This window comes from Pholis gunnellus (assembly GCF_910591455.1).
Source record: "Pholis gunnellus genome assembly, chromosome: 17".
In the NCBI taxonomy this organism is placed as follows: domain Eukaryota; kingdom Metazoa; phylum Chordata; class Actinopteri; order Perciformes; family Pholidae; genus Pholis; species Pholis gunnellus.
Genome location: NC_136544.1, coordinates 20,899,804 through 20,927,681, shown reverse-complemented (window position 1 = coordinate 20,927,681; position 27,878 = coordinate 20,899,804). Strand labels below are relative to the sequence as shown.

Sequence of the window (27,878 nt, the reverse complement as noted above, 5' to 3'; positions counted from 1 at the left end):
GCCGCGAGTCGTTGCTGCTCTGCTGCTCGTCATGTTGGGGGAAATGCTAACCGTAGCAGCTAATTACATGAAGATACATTTCTAAACATTTTGTGTTTCGTGTTCCTTCCTGCAGCCGCAGCAGCAGGCCGGATCTCTGGCCTACGTGAGTAGAAAGAAAAGCTTTTACACAAGAAGTTCTTCTCATCATTGCTTCTTTTTTTTTTTTTATCGGTTTGCATCAATGCAATGTCACTCCACATCTACTGTATGTGCATGCTCACCGTTAAATACACAGAATACTGACAAATACATAAGCACATGTGGTGGGGAGGGTGGTGGAGGAATATCCAGGTGTTTTACTGCAGTAAAAATACTCTTCTTTTGGAAACACTCAAGCAAAGTAAAGTGTGTGGCGTTGTGTGTGGGCTGCAGGGGGAGCTGGAGAAGCAGCTGCTGCAGGCTAATCCCATCCTGGAGGCGTTTGGAAACGCCAAAACCATCAAGAACGACAACTCCTCTCGATTTGTGAGTTTCTTTTTTTTAAATCGGTTTAAGAGTTTAACTCAACGTTTACGGTGTCTCACGTCGCTGCTGTCGTCTCCACAGGGAAAGTTCATCAAGCTCAACTTCGATGTGACCGGCTATTTGGTCGGGGCCAACATCGACACCTGTATCCTCTTCTAGATCGAGTACACATATATATATATAAATATAATCCGCTGTGTTTAAAGTATTAACATGAAAGCAGACCTGGTTATCTTGCTTAACCATCTCCTGACCGGATCAGACCTGCTGGAGAAGTCTCGCTGTATCCGGCAGGGCAACACCGAGAGAGCCTTCCACATCTTCTACTACATGGTGGCCGGAGCCAAAGACAAGCTGAAGGGTGAGCAGGAACGAGTCGGTGTGACACACGTTGGAAATGATCTTCTGCAGAGTCAGTTTTATCCCCGAACGTCCAGAACTCAGACTGGTTCAATATGAAAAGGAAAAACTCTAAATGTTATACTTTTACTGTGTTATAGTCTTCTATTATGTGTTTTTCTTCTTCATAAAAACACACAATTCAAATTGCTTCTTGTCTTTACGCTAAGCTAAGCTAAATGTCTGGGAAAAACTAAATCTGAAATATTAGTTTTTCCGACTGAAAGATGAAACCGACGTTTTCTGCTTTGTGTGTTTAGAGGAGCTTCTGCTGGAGGACTTCAGCAGCTATCGCTTCCTGGTGGCCGGCCACGTGGAGATCTCCGGTCAGGAGGACGACGAGATGTTCATCGAGACTCTGGAGGCCATGGAGATCATGGGCTTCACCGAGGAGGAGAGGATAGGTACAACCTGCTGCCAGAAGCAGCTCCATAGGCACATATAGGCAGACCTACGTCGGTGACGTCCACCGTCGTATCATAATGACGTAGTTTAGTGATAATAGGATTCTCTGAGCTCCACGGTTGTCTTTTCCTAACTCATGAATTCACCTTCATATCTTTAACCTCATGACGTTTTCCATTGAGGTCAAGGAAAAGTGGTTAGGAAAAGACGTTAGGAGGTAACTTTTTTTGACTTTTCGATGAGGCGAAAAGGAAACTTCCTGAACATCACTTCCTGTTCCCCTGTTTACTATTAGCTCACTTCCTCTTCGGTGCAGCTATTCACAATCCCCTCCAGGTGTTATTAAAGGACTTACAAAATAGTATACAACACACCAACTTCAATGTAGTTTTGGGCGTTCACTGTGTTGTCTTCCCTCCTCTTCCTCGCTCGCTGCAGGGATGATGAAGGTTGTGTCCACGGTGCTCCAGCTGGGCAACGTCAAGTTTGAGAAGGAGAGGAACAGCGAGCAGGCGACCATGCCCGACAACACCGGTAACCGTTTAAAATAAGATAGAAAATACCGACGCCGGCTCTGTGAATGAACCCTCGACCCGTGTGTCTGACCTCCTCTGTCTCCTGTTACCCATCAACCCTCTCCAGCTGCACAGAAGGTGTGCCACCTGCAGGGCATCAACGTCACCGACTTCACCCGCGCCATCCTCACCCCTCGCATCAAAGTGGGCAGGGAGGTGGTGCAGAAGGCGCAGACCAAGCAGCAGGTAACGGAAACCCAGACCTCGTGATGCGGAACCCGTTTGTTGCATCACTTTTCCGGCTAAAAAAAACATCCCAGAATGAATCCTAAACTTTCTCCGTGCAGGCAGATTTTGCGGTGGAGGCCCTGGCGAAGGCCATGTACGAGCGCCTGTTTCGCTGGATCCTGGCCAGAGTCAACAAGACGCTGGACAAGAGCAAGAGGCAGTCGTCCTCCTTCCTGGGCATCCTGGACATCGCCGGCTTTGAGATCTTTGAGGTGAGCGACTTTTACCGAAAGCCAAACGTGTTGTTTTCCGTTTCATCGTGTCGTTCTCTAATCTTCTCTCGACGTCTCCCCGGCTTCAGGACAACTCCTTCGAGCAGCTCTGCATCAACTACACCAACGAGCGTCTGCAGCAGCTCTTCAACCACACCATGTTCGTCCTGGAGCAGGAGGAGTACAAGAGAGAGGGCATCGAGTGGAACTTCATCGACTTCGGCCTCGACCTGCAGCCCTGCATCGAGCTCATCGAGAGGCCGGTCGGTTGACGTTTGATGCCCACGCGTCTGACATGTTTGATTGATTTAATAGTGAAGCATAGTGGCGCTCTAGGAATTACACTTCAGAAAGAGACGACGGAAGGTCGTCGCTGAGCAGCACCGGCTCATGGCAGGTCCAGAAATAGTCACACAATGTAGTCTAAGGGTTGGCTGTTGGTTGTTGGTTGTTGGTTGTTGCCTCAACCTAACTTTCGGTTTTGTTGCAACCTAAACATAGTCACTTTGTTTAGGTTGCATTCACCATATTTTGTTGTCATTTGTTGCTCTCCTCTGTTCATTTGTTACAAACTGCGTATAACAATCGACCCTTTTACAGTTTGTAAAAAAAATATCCTTACATTTCCTTACAGTATTCTGTAAAAACTGAAGTATTTTTAAAAATGTATTTAATTTGCATGAAGTCCTAAAAAGTCCAGTACAATTAAAATATAAAGAAATATTTTAAAAGTACTTTATTTATGATATTAGAGTTTTAAAAAATAGGGATGAAATAGGAAATTTGCTGGAAAATGTAATTAATGCAGGAAGTTCTAAAGTCCAGTACAATTTAAATAAAAATATTGTAAAAAAATAAAATATACAATATGATATTTTAGTATAAAAAATAAAGATTTAAGTCCAAGCAGGAAAGAAAGTCTGCTGACTGTGACTAAATCTACGTATCACATTGCAAACAAAATCAACTGCAGATTTGCACAACTGATGAATGCAACAAAAAGCAACATGACGTCTAATCAAATGTTGAAACAATGAATAATGTTTCTGTGCTGCAGTCGACCGCTGCAGGATTAAGATGGTGAGAAGCAGTAAAAGTGACTTCAAGGGATTTAATTCAAACCCCAAATCTAAACGTTCAAATAGTTTGTTGTTTGATATGTTTGATATATTCCCCGATCGGGGAACAAAAGTAAAAAGACGTTCTCTCCGTGTCCCTCTCGGTCCTGCAGAACAACCCTCCGGGCATCCTGGCCCTGCTGGACGAGGAGTGCTGGTTCCCCAAAGCCACCGACGTCTCCTTCGTGGACAAGCTGATGAACACCCACACGGGTCACGTCAAGTTCTCCAAACCCAAACAGCACAAAGATAAACTCATGTTCACTGTGATGCACTACGCCGGCAAGGTGAGCGTCCCTGCAGGCTGCAGGACTCACACACACAGCCTCACGCTGACACGAACGCTCACTAGGAATGTGGATACATCCGCCGCTGAAAATAGTCCCCAACAAAGTTACTGTTTCTCTCTGTTGTTGGATAAAAAACTTCAGTGAAGTGAAACTATATATTAGTGAGGTGTTCTTAAAGATCTGTTCTTATTCTTGAGAGATGGAGTCGTTTATATTCATGATCTCCAGAGGATGAATAGTCTCAAACAAATAAACAATTTCATCAAACTTTCTGTGACACTAACCTGTATTTATGAGATTTATTATAATCTTTAGAGACAGACGAACACGTCGATGGTTGTCGTTAATATTCGGGGGAAATGAAACGATGCGTCTGTGAGTTTTTAAAGATGCATTCTTAGTCTTGAGAGACGGACAAACACATTGATGGTTAATATTCATGCTCTCCGGAGAATGATGATGAAAATAGTCCCAAAAAACTTCAGTGAAACTCTATATTAGTGAGGTGTTTTTAAAGACATCCTCAGCAGGAACCGGTGGAGTTTAGAGACGCAGACAGGAAGTCAGAAAGTATTGAGAGACCGACATTGTTGGTTGTGGTCTTTTTCAATAAGACTTAAATAACAAACAGGACTTCCGTTTACTTCCAGGTGGACTACAACGCAGCCAGCTGGTTGACCAAGAACATGGACCCTCTGAACGACAACGTGACCACGCTGCTCAACAACTCCTCCAGCAACTTCATCCAGGACCTGTGGAAAGACGGTGAGTCCTCGCGTCTCCACGCGGCTTCTCTCTCTCTGAGTCTCTTAAGTAATCACATGTGGTTCTGAATCTCTCCACAGCGGATCGAGTGGTCGGTCTGGAGACCATGACCAAGATGTCGGAGAGCTCGGCGCCCACCAAATCCAAGAAGGGCATGTTCCGCACGGTCGGCCAGCTGTACAAGGAGTCTCTGGGGAAGCTGATGACCACGCTGCACAACACGCAGCCCAACTTCGTGCGCTGCATCATCCCCAACCACGAGAAGAGGGTGAGCGCTTTTATATTAAAACATATTAAACTCATGGGTATCACCATGAAACTTCACCAGTTCATTACTCACATTAAGAGGATTACTTGTTCTATGTAACAGTAACTTTTGGTGAATTTAGTAGAAATCTACAAACAGACAAAGACGAGTTATGGAAGATGAATAAACCAAACTCTCTAAATTGAGCAGAACATTAAAAACAATGTTTTTCTCTTTAGTGTCTCCTCGAGTTTTGTCTCATAAACGTTTCCAGAACAAAATGATTTAATTTGAGCTGAAGCTGCAGGTAGAGAACGGAGACTGAGTTCTGCTCTGCTGCAGGCGGGGAAGATGGACTCCATCCTGGTTCTGGAGCAGCTCCGGTGTAACGGCGTGCTGGAGGGCATCCGCATCTGCAGGCAGGGGTTCCCCAACCGCATCGTGTTCCAGGAGTTCAGACAGAGGTGAGCAGACGTCTGAGACCACATCTACACAGATTTGATATTATTATTATCATTATCTATTATTAAGAGATATGGAAGAACATATTCATAGTTTTGTTTGCACTAATGGTGACTCTATATGTAATAGTCTTTTATCTTGTTTCATGTAATACATGTTAATAAAAAGCATCATCTTTGTGGGAGATTCAGTGTTTGAGCCGTTCATTTAAATGCAGTGTTGCAGTTCCTCAATGTGACCACTAGAGGTCACACCCATACTAACACTAGTTCAATGACTTGTGTGTAAGTTATTTATCTATTATTCATATTCATACTTCATTGAAGAGTTTCTTGTTTTGCAGATATGAGATTCTGGCTGCTAGCGCCATCCCGAAGGGCTTCATGGACGGGAAGCAGGCGTGCTGTCTGATGGTGAGCCTGAGAAGTTATTATGCTGTAGATAATATTAATATAACAGTATAGATAATATTAATATAACAGTATAGATAATATTAATATAACAGTATAGATAATATTACTATAACAGTATAGATAATATTACTATAACAGTATAGATAATATTATTATAACAGTATAGATAATATTATTATAACAGTATAGATAATATTAATATAACAGTATAGATAATATTATTATAACAGTATTGATAATATTACTATAACAGTATAGATAATATTATTATAAGAGTATAGATAATATTACTATAACAGTATAGATAATATTATTATAACAGTATAGATAATATTAATATAACAGTATAGATAATATTATTATAACAGTATTGATAATATTACTATAACAGTATAGATAATATTAATATAACAGTATAGATAATATTACTATAACAGTATTGATAATATTACTATAATAATGTTTTTAATATGTGGAGAGATGCCCAAACGTAACAAAAACTGATCAACAGGAATTTACTTGAAAAAGGAAGATTCAGATTCTTCTCTTTGATCACACTCCTCGCCTTCACTTCTCTCCTTTCCTATGCTCTGTTCTCCTTCACTCCACTTCTCTCCTTTCCTTTCCTCTGTTCTCCTTCACTCCACTTCTCTCCTTTCCTCTCCTCTCCTTAATTTCTCTCCTTTCCTTTCCTCTCCTCTCTCATCCTTCTGTCTCCTCTCTTCTCCTTCCTTCACCACTCCCCTCCTCATCTCCTTCCCTCTCCTCTCCTCTCCTCCTTTCCTCACCACTCCTCTCCTCAGGTGAAGCACCTGGACCTGGACACTAACCTGTACCGTATCGGTCAGAGTAAGATGTTCTTCAGGACGGGAGTTCTGGCTCAGCTGGAGGAAGAGCGGGACCTCAAACTCACCGTGGTCATCATCGCCTTCCAGGCTCAAGCCAGAGGCTTCCTGGCCCGCAAGTAAGAATACAAATACTCAAGTACACAAGTTTGAGGTACTTGTACTTCACTGGAGTATTTCCATGCTCTGCTCCGCTGTACTTCAGAAGGAACTTACTGTTGTTCTGTTTGCTGCACTATGACAATACAAAATATAATCAAAACATAAATCATAACATCGATTAAAATAAAACTTTATTGATCATGGGGGGGATTTACAAAGCTACCCAGTATATAAAGTATACCCGCTTTTTCCAGCTGCAACATTAGTTATTCTAACATTAATACATCAACAATTATAATACAGTGATATAATAAATATATATATTATTTTGCATACTTTTTCTTTTGCTACTTTAAGTATATTTTGACCTGCAGGAATAGAGTATTTCTACACTGTAGTATCACTACTTTGACTGAAGTACAAGGTCAGAGTACTTCTTCCACCTCTTGCTCTTTATAATAATAATAATAATATTTTAATCTTTTTCTTCAGGGCGTTCAATAAACGTCAGCAGCAGCTCACCGCCATGAAGGTGATCCAGAGGAACTGCGCCTGTTACCTCAAACTGAAGAACTGGCAGTGGTGGAGGCTCTTCACTAAGGTCACACACACACACACACACACACACACACACACACACACACACACACACACACACACACACACTCTCTCTCACACACACGCGTACACACACACACACACACACAATGTTCACGTACATAAGAAAGATATAAATAAAGTCACAAGTTAGATGTCACACATGCTAAACATGTTAGCATGCTAATATTCTAACGTGCTAAGTGTTAGCACGTTAGCACCCAACAGTTGTTTCAGGGCTTAGTTTCAGGCAACCGAGAGACTTCAATTAATACAGCAATAAAAAAGCAGAAAGAATAAAAACATAAGAATAAAAAAAGCAGTTAAATCTGAAAGCAAATGAAGCAACGACAAATAAAACGACTGGAAGTGAAATACGATGAGATAGATTCAGATTGTTGTTGTTCATGTTATTCCAGGTTTCAGGTGCAGAATGATGGAAAAAAGCATTTTTTAAACATACACAATAAATACAAATGCTACACAATGTTTAAAGAGAAAAACATGTAACATTGAGAATCCAACAATAAGACGTGGAAGTCAAATAGAATATATTATTAGCACGTTGGTGTAACTTAAGCATGCTAACATTAGCTGTGATTCGGCTAATGCTAATGCCAGCAGGCTAATATTTGCATATTTGTGTCATGGCCACAGATAAACCCTTAAAGTTTAGGTCACAGCATGTTTTGCTTTGTCAGCAGAGTTTTTGGTGGTGAGGCCTTGAGATGAACTACATTAATCATGTGTGTTTAACTGTTGGTGGTGCAGGTGAAGCCACTGCTGCAGGTCACCAGACAAGAAGAAGAAATGGGTCAGAAAGACGAGGAGCTGAAGGCAGCGCAGGAGGTGGCGCTCAAGTCGGAGGCCGAGCTGAAGGATGTCACCCAGAAACACACCCAGGTGGAAGAAACGCACGTTCTCATCTCCTCGTTTAGTTTTTATCTTAAAAGTTCTTAAGGTGACAGAAGTCTGTTTTTTGAAGCTCATGGAGGAGCGAGTCCAGCTGGAGACGAAGCTGCACGCGGAGACGGAGCTGTACGCCGAGGCCGAGGAGATGAGGGTTCGCCTGGAGGCCAAGAAGCAGGAGCTGGAGGAGGTGCTGCACGAGATGGAGTCTCGTCTGGAGGAGGAGGAGGACCGGACTAACTCCCTGCAGCACGAGAGGAAGGAGATGGAGATGCAGCTGCAGGTGGGAACACATTGTTAATTTTAATATCATTTATTTTACAGTTAATCACTTAATTTTTAGTCTTTGAAATGTCACAAATTAGATTATTATTATTTATTTATTTTTTACAAAAATCACTTAAAATGTAAGAAGATTTATATTTTTTAATGATATTTATTATCTTTCTTCACAATTAATCATGAATTGTTTCGTCTATAAAATGTTAGAAAATACAAAGAAAAACGCAACACAAAGAAATCATATTTACAATGACATGAAACAGAAATGTCTGATATTACATCTATTTACTTACGTTTGCTGCTTTCAGCATCTCAAATATTAGGATTTGCTTCTTTAATCTGTTTCATATCTGACAGCAGAAAGTACAATATTTCCCTCTGACGTGGTGGAGTATAAAGTAACATAGAAATAGATAGAAATATGAAGTAAAGTGCCTCAAACTTAATAAGTCCAGTCGTTGAGTAAATGTGCTTCTTTAACGTGATTCTCTGTGTTCTGTGCAGCTGATGGAGGCGCACATAGCAGAAGAAGAAGACGCCCGTCAGAAGCTGCAGCTGGAGAAAGTGTCTGTGGAGGGAAAAGTGAAGAAACTGGAGGAGGACGTTCTGGTCATGGAGGACCAGAACAACAAACTGCAGAAGGTAAGAAGAGTTCAGTGTGTTTCGTGATGTTTTTAACATTAACGATATACTAAAGCGTGTCCTCTCATGTCTTTTAAAGGAGCGGAAGCTCATGGAGGAGAGGATGGCCGACACAAACTCCAACCTGGCAGAGGAGGAGGAGAAGTCCAAGAATCTGACCAAACTCAAGACCAAACACGAGTCCATGATCTCAGACCTGGAGGGTCAGTCTGCAAAACACTCAAAACACTCAAAATACAACTATCTTTATTGGCCTCCAGTCGCCTTCACTCACTTCTATTTGGATGAATAGAAGGATGCAGCGGATCATTTTTAACATTGGACTTATGAGTCAAAAACTGTCAATCAGAAGATTTTCATTTGTGGTACAACTTCCTTATATAACAAATCTTAATTAATTGATTAAAACAAATATAATATTGTATAATAAATACAATGAATCTTGTCTGATTTTAAATAGTTCATGTTTCCGATAAGAAATTGAATTTTATTGTATTACGTATGTTTTCTTAATAATAGTATGATATGTAATAGTATGATCACCTGAAAATAAGAGTTTTCGTTAGCTTAGAATGAGCCGTTTGTATCTACATCTACATTTGGCACACGTGAGAAGTTTCAGTTGGTTGCAATCTGCAAACTCACCGCTAGATGGCGCCAAATCCCAAACGCTGGCCCTTTAAGGATAAAATCTTTGATTTACAGGAGTTTTTAATACCAACAAACGTAATCATTTCCCGTAACATCTGTAAAAGGTCGGTTCACCGTCTCCTCTCCTGTGCAGTGCGTATGAAGAAGGAGGAGAAGGGCCGTCAGGACATGGAGAAGGCCAAGAGGAAGGTGGAGGCGGAGCTCGCCGACCTCCAGGAGCAGCACGCCGACCTGCAGGCCCAACTGGCCGAACTCAGAGCCCAGCTGGCCGCCAAAGAGGAGGAGCTCCAGGCCACACTGGCTCGGTAAGCAGAGAACGTTTACAGCATCACCAAGTTAAATAATAAATAATAAACAAAGACGTTTCCACTCAGACCGGAAGGAAACGCCTGAAATCTGAAGAGTCAGATGTGAAGATATTAGAAATTATATCAGAACCTTTTTTTTTGCGTCCACAGCTTGGAGGAGGAGTGCAATCATCGTGGGGCGGCGCTGAAGCGGATTCGGGAGTTGGAGGTTCTGATCTCGGAGCTGCAGGAGGACCTGGAGGCCGAGAGGGCGGCGAGAGGGAAGGTGGAGGCGGCTCGGAGGGATCTGGGAGAGGAGCTGAACGCTCTCCGCACCGAGCTGGAGGACAGCCTGGACACCACCGCCGCCCAGCAGGAGCTTCGGTCCGTACCACCGAATGTTTACACGACCTCCGATTGGTCCACATATATTCTCTTTGGTGTATGCAAAGAAGTTCTTAGTCGACTAGATCTGTAAAACTGAGTTTCCTGCAGAAAGAATTGCACAAAAGCACCACTTTAAATGTTGTATTTACCAGTAATGTGTTGATTAGTATCTTGGAAATAAGTCATTCAGCATAAAAAAGCATTTCTAGTCGACCAAAACGACCGAGTATTCGACTAATTGACGAGTTACAGAAACAAGTATAGCAGAAACAAGTTGCAATGAACAGAAAAGCAGCGTCAGTAAGCACAAAACCTTTAGAAATGGTGCTAAACTTTGACGTATGAGCCAAAAACGTATCAACTTCTCAACATTTATTTCCAAAATGTGGAAAGTAAATAACGGCGTCGTCTGCATAAAAGCGGAGGTTTGTAAACCGAGCCTCTCGGCCGTGTTTCTGTCAGATGTGCGGTGGTGATGATGATGTCGTTGTTTATGGCGTGTGACCGACAGGGCGAAGCGTGAGCAGGAAGTGGCCATGCTGAAGAAAGCCATCGAGGACGAGGGACGGGGCCACGAGAACCAAGTCCAGGACCTGAGACAGAAACACAGCCAGGCTGTGGAGGAGCTCAATGAGCAGCTGGAGCAGGCCAAGAGGGTATAAACACACTCACGCACATACATATATACATATATATATATATATATATATATATTTATATGTATGTATATATATATATATGGTTGGTATGCAGTGGGGTCTATTTTCTGACTTTGGTCTGGACGTTTTAAGATTCATACCTTGAATGGAATTCAGGATCATTTTTGGTGCATCACAGAAATTACAAATGTTATTTAAAAAATTCGACAATAGCATCTTTTTCCTGTTACTCTGAATACTCTACATTTATTATTAAGCTTTGTTATGGACCAAAACTGCAGCTATAGTGACTATTTTCATCCTTTTGAGATTTTAAATGTCAAACATGTTTTATATTAAAGTCTTTCGAACCTCCCAGAGAATGTGGTGATTTTAAATTGATCATTTTTTCAGGTCCAACAGCTCAAAACTCTTCAATTTTTAATTTTAAACAAAATAAAACAGGAAAACATCTGTAAAATCTTAACATTGGACAGCAGGAACCAGCATATGTTTTGCATTTTTAGCTGAATTAATTATCTATATGATAAACTGATATTTTATTCTACACAAAAATTCACTTATGAGCTTAAACTTCCTCCCTCAGGCCTGCTGTGTTGTGACCGGTGCTCTGTCACTCACCTATCATCACGTTTCTCCGTCCAGGTGAGAGCCGGTCTGGAGAAAGCCAAGCAGGTTCTGGAGAAGGAGTCCTCAGACCTCAGCGCCGACCTGCGGTCCCTCGCCGGCGCCAAACAGGACGTGGAGCACAAGAAGAAGAAGGTGGAGGGTCAGCTGAACGACCTGCACTCGCGTTTCAACGAGAGCGAGCGGCAGAAGACCGAGCTCGGGGAGCGAGTCTCCAAGATGACTGTGAGTCGTAGAAATACAGAAACATATATACATATATATATATATATGTGAGAAGACAATGTAGGACAACATTTAATTTGTACTCCTTCTCTTCTGTCTCCTTTTCTTTCTCCTCGTCTTCATCAGATGGAGCTGGACAGTGTGACGGGTATTTTGAACGACGCGGAGGGAAAGAACATCAAGCTGAGCAAAGACGTCTCCAGTCTGTCCTCACAGCTCCAGGATGCTCAGGTGAGGGACGCCGCAGATATAATCACCTGTTTACAGAGTTGTAGTTCTGTTTTGTAGTCCTGTGTTGAGCTAAATGCTAACAGCGGCATTGCTAACACGCTCGCAACAACGACATAGCTAGCATGCTCATGTTTAGCAGGTGTTATGTTAGATTAGCATGCTAGCATGCTAACATTTGCCAATTAGCACCAAACCCCTCGTATGATGGAGGCTGATGTGAAAATCAGAAGTTATGAAAAACAGTAATTGACAAAACGTTTGATCTGATAATGGCGCAAGATGAAAAGTCTCGGCGTCAAAGGGATTTCCTCTGGGGACTATGAATGTTCTAAGCTGCACGACAATCCATCCAATAGTTGTCAAGAAACTTCAAAGAAAACAACTCAAAAGGAAAAGACAGAAAATCACTAAAGCTGTGAGGATACATCTTCTGGAAACCATGAATGTCTCATTTCTGAGATATTTCAGTCTGAACCAAGATGGCGGTCCGACCGACATTGCCGTCAAACTGACCCCTTTTCTCCTCATCTCTCCTCTAGGAGCTGCTGTCGGAGGAGACCCGTCAGAAGCTGAACCTGTCCGGACGTCTCCGCCAGATGGAGGAGGACAGGAACAGCCTGATGGAGCAGCTGGAGGAGGAGACGGAGACCAAGCGCGCCGTGGAGAGGCAGGTCTCCAGCCTCAACATGCAGGTCAGTAACTTCAAGTCACGAGACAAGTCGGTCGGAGACAAAGCAGCGCGGTGTCACAAACTCACCCGAGCTCTCGTCGTTTCGCCTCCCGTCAGCTGTCCGACTACAAGAAGAAGCTGGACGAGACGTCCGGGACGGTGGAGCTGCTGGAGGAGGGGAAGAAGCGTCTGCAGCGCGAGCTGGAGGCGGCCAACGGGGAGTACGAGGAGAAGGCGTCGGCCTACGACAAGCTGGAGAAGAGCCGGAGCCGGATGCAGCAGGAGCTGGAGGACGTCCTCATGGACCTGGACAGCCAGCGGCAGCTCGTGTCCAACCTGGAGAAGAAGCAGAAGAAGTTTGATCAGGTCTGAAGATACTTTTGTTGCGTCTTGCTCACCTTTAACATGCACATAAACACACTGCAAAGCACACCCTGGTTATAAAAACCAGGTCGTCACTGGTTTAAAAAACGCTCCAAAAGTCCTTTTACGTCTAACGTCCCGTGATCTTCTTCGTCTATCAGATGCTGGCGGAGGAGCGCGCCATTTCCTGCAAGTTCGCGGAGGAGCGCGATCGGGCGGAGGCGGAGGCCAGGGAGAAGGAGACGAGGGCGCTGGCTCTGGCCAGAGCGCTGGAGGAGAACCAGGACGCTCTGGACGAGACGGAGAAGATGGTGAAGGCCCTCCGAGGAGAGATGGAGGACCTCATCAGCTCCAAGGACGACGTGGGGAGGAGCGTAAGAGGAAAACGTCTGACCACAAATGATTCATTTTATTTAATCACAGGCGTCATTTCCTGATTTCATATCTTCTTTTCAAGGTCCACGACCTGGACAAGGCTAAGCGGGGCCTGGAGGCCATGGTGGACGAGATGAGGACCCAGATGGACGAGCTGGAGGACGAGCTGCAGGTCGCCGAGGACGCCAAGCTGCGTCTGGAGGTCAACACTCAGGCCCTGAGAGCGCAGCACGAGAGGGAGCTGCACGGCCGCGATGAGCTGGGCGAGGAGAAGAGGAAGCAGCTCCTCAAACAGGTCTCACATGTGTTTATGCTGCAGGAGGGGGGAGGCTTCCTGTTTGTAGTTTCAGACATTGTACTGCTTTTCATTCTAATGTGGTGACGGCTGTAATCCAAGATGATGACTACGTACACTTCTTATATACAGTCTATGATTTTAACTGCCAGGTGCGTGAGCTGGAGGCGGAGCTTGAGGAGGAGAGGAAGCAGCGAGGTCAAGCGTCGGGCAGCAAGAAGAAGCTGGAGGGCGAGCTGAAGGACATGGAGGACCAGCTGGAGGCCACCAGCAGGGGGCGCGACGAAGCCGTCAAGCAGCTCCGCAAGATCCAGGTCAGCTGGACTGATGTTTAGTTTGATACCAACATTCTTAACGAGTTGCGATTTAACCAGACTGGACCTTGAATCAGACGTGCTTAAATTCTGTCCTCAACAGGGCCAGATGAAGGATCTCCAGAGGGACCTGGAGGACTCGCGCGCGGCCCAGAAGGAGGTCCTCTCCTCAGCCCGGGAGTCTGAGCGCAGGACCAAGGCCGTGGAGGCCGACATCGTCCAGCTGCACGAGGTGCTGCGGTTTCAAAATAAAAGCTTGTTGTTATGATACAAACAGATTAAGCTTTTAATTCTGCAGGGCGAGCTTTTAAAAAAAAAAAAAAAGCATGAAATTAGGGAGAAATAACGTGGAGTTAATTTGTGTTTATTTTTAAAACATCATTAACTTCCAGATGTTGGCAGCAGCTGAGAGAGCTCGTAAGCAGGCAGAGACGGAGAGAGACGAGCTGTCTGAGGAGCTGGCCAGTAACTCCTCCGGAAAGTAGGTGTTGAATATGATAAACACACAAATATATATAAATATACTGTCTACGTTCTTGTAAGTGTGAAAGCTAATATAATATAATATAATAGCTCTCTTTTCTCCTCCGGTTCAGATCGCTGCTGTCGGATGAGAAGCGTCGTCTGGACACGAAGATCAGCCAGCTGGAGGAGGAGCTGGAGGAGGAGCAGGCCAACGTGGAGAGCCTCAACGAGCGGCTGAGGAAGAGCCAGCAGCTGGTAGGTTCTCTGGTCCGGACTAGACCGGGATGGGACTAGGGTTTTTCTTGTATTTCGGGGGGGGTCCTGACCTCTGTTGTGTGTAGGTGGATCAGCTGGGGGCGGAGCTGGCGGCGGAGCGCTCCACCTCTCAGAGCAGGGAGGGGTCCCGGCAGCAGCTGGAGAGGCAGAACCGAGAGCTGAAGGCCAAGCTGCAGGAGGTGGAGGGTCAGGGCCGGTCCAAGCTCAAGGCCTCCATCACCGCCCTCGAGGCCAAGCTGAGGGAGGTGGAGGAGCAGCTGGAGATCGAGAGCAGGTACTGGTGCATGCTGGGAAACGGAGTTCCCAAAAGCTGAATTCTGACTTACGTTTAACCAAAGAGATAAATAACATCAGACTTTTAATTATTGTAAAAAGTGTCATTTTCTGAGCTTACCAGCTGTTCTATTATTACACATGACATTATTATTATTATGGACTATTCTGATGAATGATGTGTTGTGTTCATGATGTTGTGTAGAGAGCGTCAGTCCAACGCTAAGAATCTGCGTCAGAAAGAGAAGAAACTGAAGGACTTAAGCGTCCAGATGGAGGACGAGAGGAAGCAGGCGCAGCAGTTCAAAGACCAGGTGACGAGGACGGAAACGTGAAGAACAGAAGTAAACATTTCACCGTTGTTTCAGCCGCATAACGTTTGTTTTCTCTGCGCTCCTCTGCAGGCGGAGAAGGGCAACGTGCGGGTCAAGCAGCTGAAGCACCAGCTGGAGGAGGCGGAGGAGGAGGCGCAGCGCGTGGCGGCGGCTCGCAGGAAGCTGCAGAGGGAGCTGGACGAGGCGACGGAGGCCAACGACACTCTGAGCAGAGACATGTCTTCACTGAGGAGCAAACTGAGGTACCGAGGAGACAAACTGCTGATAACAACTAACCAGGAATCATTCAAACTCAAATATTACAACGAGCACCAATGAAGCACGTTTCCGCACATACGAACCTTTTGGCGCAAATTTGCGTCTGTGTTCACTTCACTTTTGTGAAGAACCAACCCTCTGAACCCCAAAACACGCATGACGGGAAAACTAGTTTTCTCAAAAATAAACAGTTTATCAGCCAGAAGCTGTAAAAACGGTCCATAATCATCCGGTTTTCATCTTTACGGTACTTGAACGCATCATGTGCGACTAACACTAAAAGCAAAAAAACCTTTTATTCTTCACGTCTCATCATAAATGTCTCCTCTAATAAAGAGTTCACTTTAACATGATGGTGTAGAAACATTAAACTGTGAAACTATGACGTCATGATTGATTCATCTGAGACCAACAGTCATGTGACAACAAGAGAGGAGACACTCTGACTGAACTACAGGAAGTGAACACAGAGGAGAGAGGAGGAGAGGGGAGGAGAAGAGGAGAGAGGAGAGGAGAGGAGAGGAGGAGAGGAGAGGAGAGGAGAAGAGGAGAGGAGGAGAGAGGAGAGGAGTGAGGAGAGGAGTGGAGAGGGAAGGGGAGAGGAGAGGAGAAGAGGAGAGGAGAAGAGAGAGGAGAGGAGGAGAGAGGAGAGGAGAGGAGAGAGGAGAGGAGAGGAGAGGGAAGGGGAGAGGAGAGGAGAAGAGGAGAGGAGAAGAGGAGAGAGGAGAGGAGAGGAGAGAGGAGAGGAGAGGAGAGGAGAGGAGGAGAGGAGAGGAGAGGGAAGGGGAGAGGAGGAGAGAGGAGAGGAGTGAGGAGAGGAGTGGAGAGGGAAGGGGAGAGGAGAGGAGAAGAGGAGAGGAGAAGAGAGAGGAGAGGAGGAGAGAGGAGAGGAGAGGAGAGAGGAGAGGAGAGGAGAGGGAAGGGGAGAGGAGAGGAGAAGAGGAGAGGAGAAGAGGAGAGAGGAGAGGAGAGGAGAGAGGAGAGGAGAGGAGAGGAGAGGAGAAGAGGAGAGGAGAGAGGAGAGGAGAGGAGAGGAGAAGAGGAGAGGAGGAGAGAGGAGAGGAGTGAGGAGAGGAGTGGAGAGGGAAGGGGAGAGGAGAGGAGAAGAGGAGAGGAGAAGAGAGAGGAGAGGAGGAGAGAGGAGAGGAGAGGAGAGAGGAGAGGAGAGGGAAGGGGAGAGGAGAGGAGAAGAGGAGAGAGGAGAGGAGAGGAGAGGAGAGAGGAGAGGAGAAGAGGAGAGAGGAGAGGAGAGGAGTGGAGAGGGAAGGGGAGAGGAGAGGAGAGGAGGAGAGGCTGGAAGTAGAGGATGTAAACATTTAAAAAGTTTAATATATAGAACACGTTTTTTTCTAACATTGGTAACACTTGTGGACACCTGGAAACATGTTGGATATTTAGATTTCAGTGCTTTCCAACTTTTGTAAAAGAAATGATGAAAGAAATGTGCATTTCTTCTTTTCAATGATTGATGTCGTTGTACCTGTTGTTCTGCACTAAAGACGTGTTCTAGTTCGCTCTATTTCTACTCGTGATGGTTCTGTTAGAGAGGAGCAGAACTTCAGATTACAGAGAAAAACGTCCCCAAACTGCTCTTTGGGGTTCAGAGGGTTTTAAACTTATGTCGTGTTTTGAAAGAAAATAAATGTGAAAGCAAAGAGATGATTTGTGATTTAAACTTCCTCTCCCTCCTTCTCGTGTCCTCAGACACTACTGACCTCCTAACTGTCCTCAAAGGCCTCCTGGGAATATTCTCCTCTTTTTAACTTCCTTCAGTTCACACCTGCTGCAACATTTAAGGGGCTTGAAACTTTAAACAAATCTCGCTTTGCAACTATCCTCCATCTCCCTCTCACCCTCCTCTTCCTCCTCTCTATATCTTCCTCCTGATGTGTCGGGTGTTCCCAGGCGTGGCGGCGGGGAGGCGGTGTTCAGCAGCCCCAGTCCCAGAAGCAGCAGCGGCGGCGGTGTTGGTGGTGTTGGTGGCGGTGGTGGTGGTGGTGGCAGCATGAGGAGCTTGAGTCTGGGAGGGAGCATCAGCCGGAGGAGCACCATCAAGGAGAACTCGGTGGAGCTGCAGGAGGAGGAGGAGCCTCCGTCTCGCTCCCCGTCTCCCCCTCTGGACTCCCGCGCCTACTCCCCCGACGAGTAGACGGAGACCCCCCCCCACGTCGAGTGGGCTGAACCAGAGCCCAGAGATGATGTCACACTTTTAATTTAAATTATTTAACAGTTTATTTAACAGTGAGGTGAAGACGTTTCAACAAAACAACAGATTTATGTTCAAATTATCAAAGAAAATAATGATACAAGTTGAAAAAATTAAAGAAAAAGTCCCATAAATAATATTTTACGTAAAAACTAAAACTAATGCCAACATGTCATTCAGATCATATATTTTTACATTTTTAAATTTTAAAACATTGTTTCAGACCCATAAAGTCTGTAAAAAAATATATTAAAACAGATAAATCATTTGTGCCAAACGTCTAAAATATGAAGATTTGATGCTTTTTATGTCTTTCGATCTAAAACTGAATATATTTGAGTTCTGCTCTGTCGGACCTCGTGTCAGCTCTGGGAAAATATTTCACGACTTCTTTCTCCTTTGGACTAAATAAAATATACATCAGGAAATAATCTACAGACAGAATATTAAATAAAAAACAATCTGTAATAAGAATTAAAAACAGCTACAATCACGTTAGCTCTCTGAAGCACAATTACATTTTTCTTTACTTCATGAAAACGTGAAATTCATCCAAATACTACAATACCCATGAGCCTCAGCGGCTGTTGCAACGCAGAAGACGACAGTCAGAGTTCCAACATATTCAGGACACGTTGCAGTAAAACTGCAGAATTTATCCAAAGTCTAACCTCAATGCATTCTGGGATTTGAAGTCGCCTCGTCTCCCGAAGCTGTTGTGGACACTTAATAAGTGTTAAAATGCTCCGACAATCATATTTCTATCTAGTTTGAATTCATCAGATTGTTGGCAGGAGATATTAGCAGCTTGAATCCAGTTAAACTTTTCTCTGATCCATAACTTCCTCGTCTTTCTGGCTTCATTAAGTAATTAACTTGTGTTTTTGTTTTTATTCTTTTCTTCTCAAACATTCATTTAAAACACAAAACACCGCTCAGGAAGTCAACTTGTCGTTTGTCGAGTTCAAATACGAGCGAGTTAAAAAAGTGAGCTTTAGTAGAAGTGAACCTAAAATAAAATGAACAGGAAACAAAGCAGGTCTGTCGATAAACCAATCAGAGCTTTTATTACATCACTTCCACACATATAACCGGTATAAATAACAACGAGGGACAGTTCTACACTGACTGAACCAAATCTATTTATGGGAGATAAATCTCATTATTTATTATTCGGAGACATTAAGGAAAATAGATTTTATCTTCTTAGTTTACAGTGAAACATACAAAATCATCTAAATAAAGTAAAACGCTTGATTTCTTTTTTTTCAATAGGTTTTGAGAAGTTACCATTATTTTAAATGTTTGTGGATTAATAAGACATTTTATTTATGCAAATCTAATATATTTAGTTTTATTTATATTACAGGTAGTTTAAAGAATCCTCGTTATATAAAGTCAGTTTTCTTAGTTTCAGTTTCTGCGGAGTGACCAAAAATAATGAACCGCTCGTTTAACAAAACTTAGTTTGCAGCTCGAAGACTAAATATTAAAGATAAAAAATATATTCTGTTGAAAAATGTAATTTCCTGAACATTTTAAAATTTTTAGAAATTGAGCAAAAATCATTTTAAAACCATAAAATTCTATATTTTCTCAACCAAATAGACTTTAAAGGATTAAATAAAAACCTTCAGAACAGAAACAAGTTTTGTTGAACGACTTTCTGAGTTTCTCAGAACTGAAATCTTATTTCTGAGACGCTTCACTCGCTCGATCTTTTCTTTTCCTCTGAAAATGTTTTCAGAATCTTTTAATTTGGAAACTGAATGTAAAACAAGAAACTGCTGTTTTCCGTGTGATTTAAACCTCACAGACACACAACATAATATTTAACTATCAGTGAAGTGAGTTGTACGATGGCTGCTGTGACTCTCTCTATTAAACTGCTACTAAACCCTCACGCATGTCGTCTCGCTTCTTCTGCCTTCTAATGAAATAAAATCAAGACTTTTCTTTTCAACATTTCAAGTTTTATTGCTTTTTTTCAGAAACATAAGCAGCACTGAAGGTGAACAAAGTGTCAGTACTCTGAAGGCAAAAACAAAAACACACAAATCCTCAAACCACCAGCTACAGAAGAGGAACAGGAAACTCTACAAGTCAAACCTGTTGCATCCTTTTTATTCTTTTTAACAGAAAACACAAGTAGCCTTCACTGAAGTATTCATAGCTCACGTTTTCACTCCTGGAGAGACAGAAGTAGAGTCAAAGTATATCGGACAGAACGGTTTTCTATTCTTATTAAGAGGTCTGTTTGACTCTAAATGGACCATCATTTACTAAATGAACATCATGCTGTATTGAAGAAGACTTGAAACTAGAGATTGAGACCATAAACTCATGTTTACAATGTTTACTGAGGTAATAAATCAAGAGAGAAGTAGAGTCATTTTCTCATAGACTTCTATACAACCAGAGGAGTCGCCCCCTGGTGGACACTAGAGAGAATGCAGCTTTAAGACACTTCCTCATCGGCTTCACTCGTCAGAACCGGAGGTTGCCGCCTGAACTAAACCGCTTAAGTTCACGAGTTCTTATTCTGGATTTTTGGGCAGTTATCAGGTGGATTACATCACCACCGTGTGGACTGGAGTAGAAACGATCCGGTTTTGCATGAAGCCCGTAAAACCCAGACGAATCGAGTCACAAAATGTGCATTTATGTGGCAAAGTACAGGGAAGGAAACCCCTTCGTGCAACGCAGTAAAAGAGCTTTCTGTTGACTATCTGTCATAACAAACTGTAATCTCGCCGTCTCTAGAATTCACTTTGTGTTCAGTCACATACAAAGAAAAAGCAAAACAAAGAAGTCCAGGAAGTTAGTCCAGGACTAAGTGCCGAAAAGAAGTCCTGCTGACCAATAAAAACAAAATGTCTTCCTGTGCAGGCGTGAGCTGCTTAACAGACATCCCAAAATATCCATAGCAACCGTATCCCATCCAGTGGTCCGCGTTCTGCCGATCAACCCGTACGACGAGCAACAACACGGTACCGTTAAGTCCAGGCCGGAGGGGGGGGGGGGGGGGGAGGAGCCGCCCGGAGGAGGATGAAGGATTCTTCACTTTCACAGCAGCAGCTTGGGTCCAGCTCCGAAGTCCAACCTCTTCACCAGCCTTCAAAAGACAACGAGGCGATTTTACACGTCACACTGTATCTTTAACCTTCAAACCATTGATTCAATATGGATTAGATGATATCTGGATTGTGTATTCTAGTGGTGGAGAGTAAACTACGTACATCTACTCAAGTCGTATTCTCCTTTCAACCTTTTGAACCTCAAAGCAGTCTTGAGGGCGTTCTTTTGACATCAATCAGAGTTGATTTTCTTTGATAATTTATTATTATTAAGTATCGACAAGTGTGATAAGTGTTACCAAAGTTGTAAAAAATGGAGGCTCTACAATGTATTAAACTATTTACATGTTTACATCCTCTACTTCCAGCCTCTCCTCCTCTCTCCTCTCTCCTCTCCTCTCTCCTCTCTCCTCTCCTCCTCTCTCCTCTCCTCTCTCCTCTCTCCTCTCCTCTCCTTTCACAGTTTAATGTTTCTACACCATCATGTTAAAGTAAACGCTTTATCAGAGGAGAGACTTTAAATGAGACATGAAGAATAAAATGTTTTTATGAAATAAACTATTTTAAGCTTCATTTTGGCAGATTTTTCTGACCGAAGCCTTCGACAAATGTGTTCAAGGACCGTCGGAAAGATAAGAACCTGAGGATAATGCCGTTAGTTACAGCTTCTAGCTCTGATAAACGGTGCAGGTTTAGCTTGAACATGCTTTTCCATCCCGCCGGTGGGTTTTTGGGGTTCAGAGGTAACCAACAGATCACACGACGTGATTGGATTAGATGTAACGAGCTTCCTCTCACCCTTTATTATAGAGCCCGTTGGTGGGGTGAGTCTCTGTGCGGTTGTTCTGGCCCGACGGCGCCCCCTGTCCTCCGGCGGGGCCTCTGCGGCTCGCCGTCTGCTCGTTTACGTACTCGCGACACGACGCCAGCTTGGACTCCAGGTTCTAGAAACAGAACAGGAGACAACGAGAGTATTCAGCCTCATAAAACACCAGATCCAGATGTTTAGGACCGATGGGTTATGGGATGTTTTGTCATGTTTTGCCACCGATGAGCCACATCTGCCGATAAGTAATCTGCCGATGTAAATTCACCACAATCAACTCATTGTGAGTGTTTTCTTATCGTCTCATTCCTAAAACAGCCTTTAGGAAATATTATTATTTATGAATTTATTCTTGTAATTTATGCTTGTTTGCATGTTATGTAGGTTCAACATAATCCATTAAGTCTGCAGAGAAAAGAAGCAGTTTGTGTGAATTTGAGAGCAGAACCAGAAGCTCCCGGCAGCGTCACATGATGAGTCAGCAGCTGATCAGAAGTTCTGGGTCAACAGTCACAAGCGCGGTTCTTCTTCTTCTCACCCCGACTTTTCTCAGCAGCTCTCCCACGATGTTCAGAGCCGAGATTCTCGCCGACATGGTGAGAGGATTCCCCGAGAGGCTTTCACCTGCTGACGAAACAAACGCACCCTTAATGAATGCAGAGAAGCTTCCAGTGGTGTAAAAAACACATAAATAATAACACGACGTAAAGAACCTCTGCTGACGGAGCTGAAGGACTCTGCTGAGGCCGGAGGTCTGCACGGCGGCGTGGCAGCAGAGGAGACGACGACGGGCAGGTGAGAGGACGGAGACGTGGTTTTGTCCTCTGTCCATTTGTCTGGCGGTGTGAGGGGGGGGGTGGGCAAACCTGCTGGGGAGGAGGAGGAGGAGGAGGAGGAGGAAGGGTCTTTGATGGCACTGCTGAGGGACGGCTTCCTGTCCTGAACCTGCTGCTTCTGCTGCACCGCGAGCTCCTGTCTCAGGTCTGCCTCACACACACACACACACACACACACACACACACGCACACGCACACGCACACACACGCACACACAGAGTTACAGAAGTGAAACTGGACACTTTGTTATGACTCAACAGGAAACAACCAATTGTATTTCGATTACGATTCTGACTGAAATGACTTCTATGTACTTCTTTGACAGTTCAAACCTGACGTTTTTGTGACAGGAGCGCTCTGTACCTCTGGACTCGTCCTTCAGCCTCTGGACGGACTCCAACAGGTTCTCCTTCTCGTCCAGCTCGCTCTCCAGGAAGGCGTTCCTCTCTATGACCTGGTTCATCCTCTGCTCAAAGTCCTCCAGAGACATGATGGTCGCCCTGAAACAAAAAAAGAATTGTCTCTTTAACTTCCTTAAAGGGACAGTGTGCAGGATTTAGCGACATCTAGTGGTGAGGTTGTAGATTGCAACCAACTGCATCTCCCTTCTCTCACTCCTCCCTTTCCGTATAACATCCTCACCATAGAAACACTTCTTTAGGTCACACAGTACCACGGTTTTACAATCTACTACACAGAACTACGGTGGCCTTCAGGGAACGCAATAACATTAAAAGACGCTTTCTAGACTGTAAAAACATGGCGGTGCAACATGGTGGACTGTGTGAAGAAAACCCGCTCCCTACGTAGATACAGGCGGAAACCTCCGGTTCTGAAAAGAGAAGTCAAAGCTTCATGTGTTAAAGCTGCATTCTCTCTAGTGTCCACCAGGGGGCGACTCCTCTGGTTGTATAGAAGTCTATGAGAAAATGACTCTACTTCTCTCTTGATTTATTACCTCAGTAAACATTGTAAACATGAGTTTATGGTCTCAATCTCTAGTTTCAAGTCTTCTTCAATACAGCATGATGTTCATTTAGTAAATGATGGTCCATTTAGAGTCACACAGACCATAAAGCAGGGGATGCTTTAGGGGCGGGGCTACACAGTGATTGACAGGTCTCTACCAGAGACGTATACGGCATCTCTACGTCACTCCTCGGTCTAAATATGGTCACTTCCTGTTCACTGGTTGCAAAAAGTCAAGATGGTGACGGCCAAAAGGCCGAACTCGATGCTTCATAACGTCCACAAACCAACGACGACTGCGTCCACTTCTTATACGCAGTCTGTGTGGCGATATTAACGGCTCATTCCAGGCTAACGAAAACACGTTTAATTCATTATTCTATTCCCTTCCTGCTAACAGAGCCCTCCTGAATCCTACCCGCTGGCCCTTTAAGTGAGCTCTGACCTCTTGGTCCTCTCCAGGTCGTCGTTGGCCTGCTCCAGCTCTCGGATGTATTTGTGGAGCTGGTCTCTGACGGCGGTGGTCTCGGCCAGGTCTCCCTCCAGGCTGGAGATCTGCCGGTGGGCCTCCGAGTGCTGCGTCTCGTACTTCTCCTGGAACAGAGGCCGAGCACAGCGTCAGAATACGAAGAATAATATACAGATTATTAAAGCTTAACTCTTTAAAAGGTTTATTTAAATAACATTTACTGGTCTAAAGACATACTTTGGTGCAGACAGAACACTAGAATATTTCTCCACACTGTTTATCTGAAATGTTAAATACAGACTTCAGTGTCACAGCTGCATGTGGCTGAACAGAGAACGCAACACGTCAGGCTTCAGCACGCTTCCGCTAAATTCCTAAAAGTCTCTGCATTCTGTTCAAACATCCAGTCGAAGATAAAAACCCGTCTGTGGTTTGAAAGTAAATATAAATCTTTTCTCACTTCTCAGCACGGTCACATATCTAATATTTACTGTGTGTACATGTTTATAAAATGATTTTAATTTGAAGTGTGAGTGACTTTTTAACCATTTTGTGACGGAATCCCTCTGACTGGTGGTGAATGTTGCTTTATAACTGAGGTTTGCTGTTGCACAGTCTTCATAGATGATAGATTATAGATATAAAGGAGCTTCTTTACATCACGTTGTCTCGTGCATGTTACGCCGTGTGGTGGATGTCTCCACAGACGCCATCCAAACTTAAAAACTTCACCTCTGAACAACATTCTTCTGCAAATAAAATACTCAGTTTTCTCTCCTGAAAATTGAATCAAAGCTCAGTTCATAAGATAAGCGTCATATTTCTTTAATTACAGCGTGTTACTAACAATGCTTTTCCACTGAAATATGCAACAACAAGTGTGTTTTGTGCGTCGCATGTTGTTGTTTTCATAATGGAGACGTTGTTTTGTGATCTCAGCAGAACGAGAAACAAATGTATTTGTTAAAAAGGAGAAAAGGAGACGACTGCGACATTATTCTCATGGAAAGAACTGACATCCCCTCCAGACACAGACCAGGCCAGAGACATCAGCTGCCTTTTACTGAATCAATCCTCTGTGTGTGTGTGTGTGTGTGTGTGTGTGTGTGTGTGTGTGTGTGTGTGTGTGTGTGTGTGTGTCTTCAGCCTGTGTTGAACTAGAGAGCTATAAAACTCAGCATACTTACAGCTGATGAATAAGGAAATCTTCATTCAAATCCACCTTTAACAGGCGATCAGCTGGTTGAACGTTATCCCTGACAGAGCAGCTTAATGTGTCGTCTATAAAACCGTGCTGAGATCATGACTACGTTTACATGCAAAACACATAAAAACCAGTGTGTTAAAGCTGCATTCTCTCTAATGTCCACCAGGGGGCGACTCCTCTGGTTGTATAGAAGTCTATGAGAAAATGACTCTACTTCTCTCTTGATTTATTACCTCAGTAAACATTGTAAACATGAGTTTATGGTCTCAATCTCTAGTTTCAAGTCTTCTTCAATACAGCATGATGTTCATTTAGTAAATGATGGTCCATTTAGAGTCACACAGACCATAAAGCAGGGGATGCTTTAGGGGCGGGGCTACACAGTGATTGACAGGTCTCTACCAGAGACGTATACGGCTCTACGTTGGTATCCAAGTCCTTCTTAATGTGTGTTTCTCCTTCTGATCAGAAATGTGAGCTTCTCTTTTGTGCATGCATCTCTGCAGACTGTTGGCAGTTGGTTTGCGTATAACTGTTGAAAGAACTTGAATAACATCGGTATGTCCCACATGTCTTTACCGGGAAAAATGCTCCATTCGAAAGAAGACCTAATAATGCTGTTTACGTGACGCGTATTATAATCGTAATGAACGTGGAATATTAGTGAGCGTGTAAACGTAGCCAATGACTACACACGACACACTATAAGAATCGTACATCTCCATCACCTCCGGTGGGAGTGTCTTGGGTTTTTAGGTTGCATCCCATAACCGATAACGTCCTGTTGTACCTTGTAGTTCTCCAGTTCCACGCGGAGGCGGTGGTTGCCGGACAGAAGATCGCGGTTTCGCGCCTCACACTGTTTAAGCTCCGCCTCCAGCTCCACCTCGTAGTCCCGACTCATCTGCTGAAACTCCTGCAGCTCCTCCTGGGCCTCCTCCGCACTGCACACACACACACACACACACACACACACACACACACACACACACACACACACACAGAATGTAAGTTATCAAAGAAAATAATTTGACCATTTTTCCCACCGAACCTGGAGAAGATCTGGTGATTATGAATTAAACATGAAAGTGTAAACATCACAGAAATGTGTTTAACAGGAAACACCCTGAGGTTCACAGCTGTTTGTCTTGCAGGAGTTTCTTCCACTCTGTAAACCAAACTCGACTAAAAGTATTGAATATTTTCTCTGATTATATTACGGAGCCCGAGAAGTCCTGAAAGATTAAATCTGTGTTGTGTTTCCCACACAGTCTGATTGGCTCAAGATGTTATTAAAGCAAACATAAAAACTCACGTGACTAATATAAGAAGATAAATCATCTTTCAGGACGTCTGTGGCTTTAAAAACACCAACAATCATCACTAAGGTCAGCTAAAAGGTGCACAGACACTGATTAGATGAACATGTGTTGTGATATGATGACTCAGACATGTAAGCTGGTGAACTGGAGGAGGCAGAAGTGATGGACTGTGAGGTCTGTTACACACACACACACCTCTGCTGCTGTCGGGCAGCCTGGTCCTTCCAGTACTGCAGCTCTTCCTCCAGGGACCCAAACTCTGCAGGCTCCGGATCCCCCATCTCCATCTCCAGCCGGTCACACCAACACGCACCAACACACACCAACACGCACCAACACGCACCAACACACACCAACACGCACCAACACGGCTCTGTGGTTCAATTAGAACTAAGCAATGAGAGAAGTTCAGATCGGTGCAGAACTCCCTTCAGAAATCAGGCAAATGAATGTTTAAAGTGACACCGGTCGATGGAAAGCGGTTGATTGTTGTACGACATGACGTCAGCATGCTCCCGTTAATCCGGCATCACGGTCCTTCAGATCAAATCTCAGTTTCTCTGATCGAAGTCGTCTTAGTTGAGAAAAAAAAACATAAAGTTAGCAAAATCAAGATAATAAATTCCAAGTTTACTTCTATACAATAATGTGTTTTAATACTACATGTAAGCCGACCTGAACAATAGATTCTACGGATTCAAAAGACATGAAATAAGTCAGACACAAAAGGATCTGGTCAAAGCTGAACTAAGGAAAGAAAAACGGGAACCAAAAGTAAACGTCACCTAAAAGATATAACGGGTGATTTATACTCATGTCATAACACCTGCTTTTATAAACACAGCATATGAGACACAGATCAACGCAAACTACTAACAATAGATTGTAAACAACACAAGCAGAAGAAAACTTACGCTGAACAGTCGACGCGATGTTAAAAAACAACTTATTATGTTTCTAAATCCTCCTCGTGAGCTGTTGTGTAGTCCGACACCACGTGAGTCGGTTAAACATCAGTAAACAGAACTATTAACGGGACTTTCTCGGAGTTGGAAACCGCAAAGTTGCTACTGTGTTGCGAAGACGTCAAACAATACAAATTGCCATTCATATAAATCCCGACCGATCCACCAATCACAAGTTAGATGACTGCCCCGTTCACCCGCTGCGAGCCGTCGGTTGTCCTGTCAATCAAACAGTTAGTGGGCGGGGTCGGGATCATTGTCCAATCAGAGGAGTGACATCTGTGACAGAGGGGTGTCGACAATAACCTTCAT

At 44.0% G+C, this 27,878-nt stretch overlaps 2 protein-coding genes across 3 annotated transcripts in view; one reads left to right on the top strand and one right to left on the bottom strand.

Moving 5' to 3' along the window:
* The window catches only part of LOC306709433 (myosin-14-like), a 28,942-nt gene extending 9,144 nt beyond the window's left edge, over positions 1–19,798 (top strand). The window contains exons 7-43 of the mRNA XM_079177568.1: positions 116–145; positions 415–507; positions 589–652; positions 770–868; positions 1,167–1,310; positions 1,750–1,845; positions 1,954–2,072; positions 2,174–2,326; positions 2,416–2,589; positions 3,558–3,731; positions 4,385–4,499; positions 4,580–4,767; positions 5,089–5,210; positions 5,552–5,621; positions 6,425–6,585; positions 7,061–7,169; positions 7,937–8,068; positions 8,151–8,357; positions 8,861–8,998; positions 9,078–9,201; positions 9,783–9,954; positions 10,108–10,320; positions 10,835–10,979; positions 11,628–11,834; positions 11,961–12,065; positions 12,605–12,757; positions 12,853–13,101; positions 13,260–13,472; positions 13,556–13,768; positions 13,921–14,082; positions 14,186–14,314; positions 14,475–14,563; positions 14,679–14,802; positions 14,889–15,097; positions 15,302–15,410; positions 15,501–15,673; positions 17,595–19,798. Of these exons, the coding sequence (XP_079033694.1) occupies positions 116–145; positions 415–507; positions 589–652; positions 770–868; positions 1,167–1,310; positions 1,750–1,845; positions 1,954–2,072; positions 2,174–2,326; positions 2,416–2,589; positions 3,558–3,731; positions 4,385–4,499; positions 4,580–4,767; positions 5,089–5,210; positions 5,552–5,621; positions 6,425–6,585; positions 7,061–7,169; positions 7,937–8,068; positions 8,151–8,357; positions 8,861–8,998; positions 9,078–9,201; positions 9,783–9,954; positions 10,108–10,320; positions 10,835–10,979; positions 11,628–11,834; positions 11,961–12,065; positions 12,605–12,757; positions 12,853–13,101; positions 13,260–13,472; positions 13,556–13,768; positions 13,921–14,082; positions 14,186–14,314; positions 14,475–14,563; positions 14,679–14,802; positions 14,889–15,097; positions 15,302–15,410; positions 15,501–15,673; positions 17,595–17,838 (5,421 nt within the window). The 3' untranslated portion in view covers positions 17,839–19,798. The remainder of the gene's footprint in view (positions 1–115; positions 146–414; positions 508–588; positions 653–769; positions 869–1,166; positions 1,311–1,749; positions 1,846–1,953; positions 2,073–2,173; positions 2,327–2,415; positions 2,590–3,557; positions 3,732–4,384; positions 4,500–4,579; positions 4,768–5,088; positions 5,211–5,551; positions 5,622–6,424; positions 6,586–7,060; positions 7,170–7,936; positions 8,069–8,150; positions 8,358–8,860; positions 8,999–9,077; positions 9,202–9,782; positions 9,955–10,107; positions 10,321–10,834; positions 10,980–11,627; positions 11,835–11,960; positions 12,066–12,604; positions 12,758–12,852; positions 13,102–13,259; positions 13,473–13,555; positions 13,769–13,920; positions 14,083–14,185; positions 14,315–14,474; positions 14,564–14,678; positions 14,803–14,888; positions 15,098–15,301; positions 15,411–15,500; positions 15,674–17,594) is intronic.
* Positions 19,799–19,900: 102 nt separating this feature from the next.
* On the bottom strand, positions 19,901–27,658 carry LOC306709326 (nuclear distribution protein nudE homolog 1-A-like). 2 transcript variants are annotated; one of them, XM_079177408.1, is made up of 9 exons: positions 27,516–27,658; positions 26,797–27,175; positions 26,070–26,223; positions 24,049–24,197; positions 22,998–23,134; positions 22,512–22,781; positions 22,337–22,425; positions 21,771–21,916; positions 19,901–21,010 (listed from the first exon to the last, which is right to left on the bottom strand). In XM_079177408.1, exons 2-9 carry the CDS (start codon positions 26,886–26,888, stop codon positions 20,962–20,964), a joined length of 1,086 nt encoding a protein of 361 aa, XP_079033534.1. In that variant the 5' UTR covers positions 26,889–27,175; positions 27,516–27,658; the 3' UTR covers positions 19,901–20,961. The 2 variants fall into 2 exon arrangements, with proteins under 2 accessions (XP_079033534.1, XP_079033535.1); XM_079177409.1 differs by having other exon boundaries at positions 22,337–22,422.
* Between the last annotated feature and the right edge of the window lie 220 nt (positions 27,659–27,878).

Excerpts from the sequence above, each read along its gene's own strand:
- LOC306709326 (XM_079177408.1), bottom strand. The coding sequence starts at position 26,888 with ATGGAGATGGGGGATCCGGAGCCTGCAGAGTTTGGGTCCCTGGAGGAA. Across the intron at positions 26,224-26,796 it reads GCTGCCCGACAGCAGCAGAG|TGCGGAGGAGGCCCAGGAGG; the intron begins GTGTGTGTGTGT and ends GTGTGTGTGCAG. Across the intron at positions 23,135-24,048 it reads GACCTGGAGAGGACCAAGAG|GGCGACCATCATGTCTCTGG; the intron begins GTCAGAGCTCAC and ends TTTTTGTTTCAG.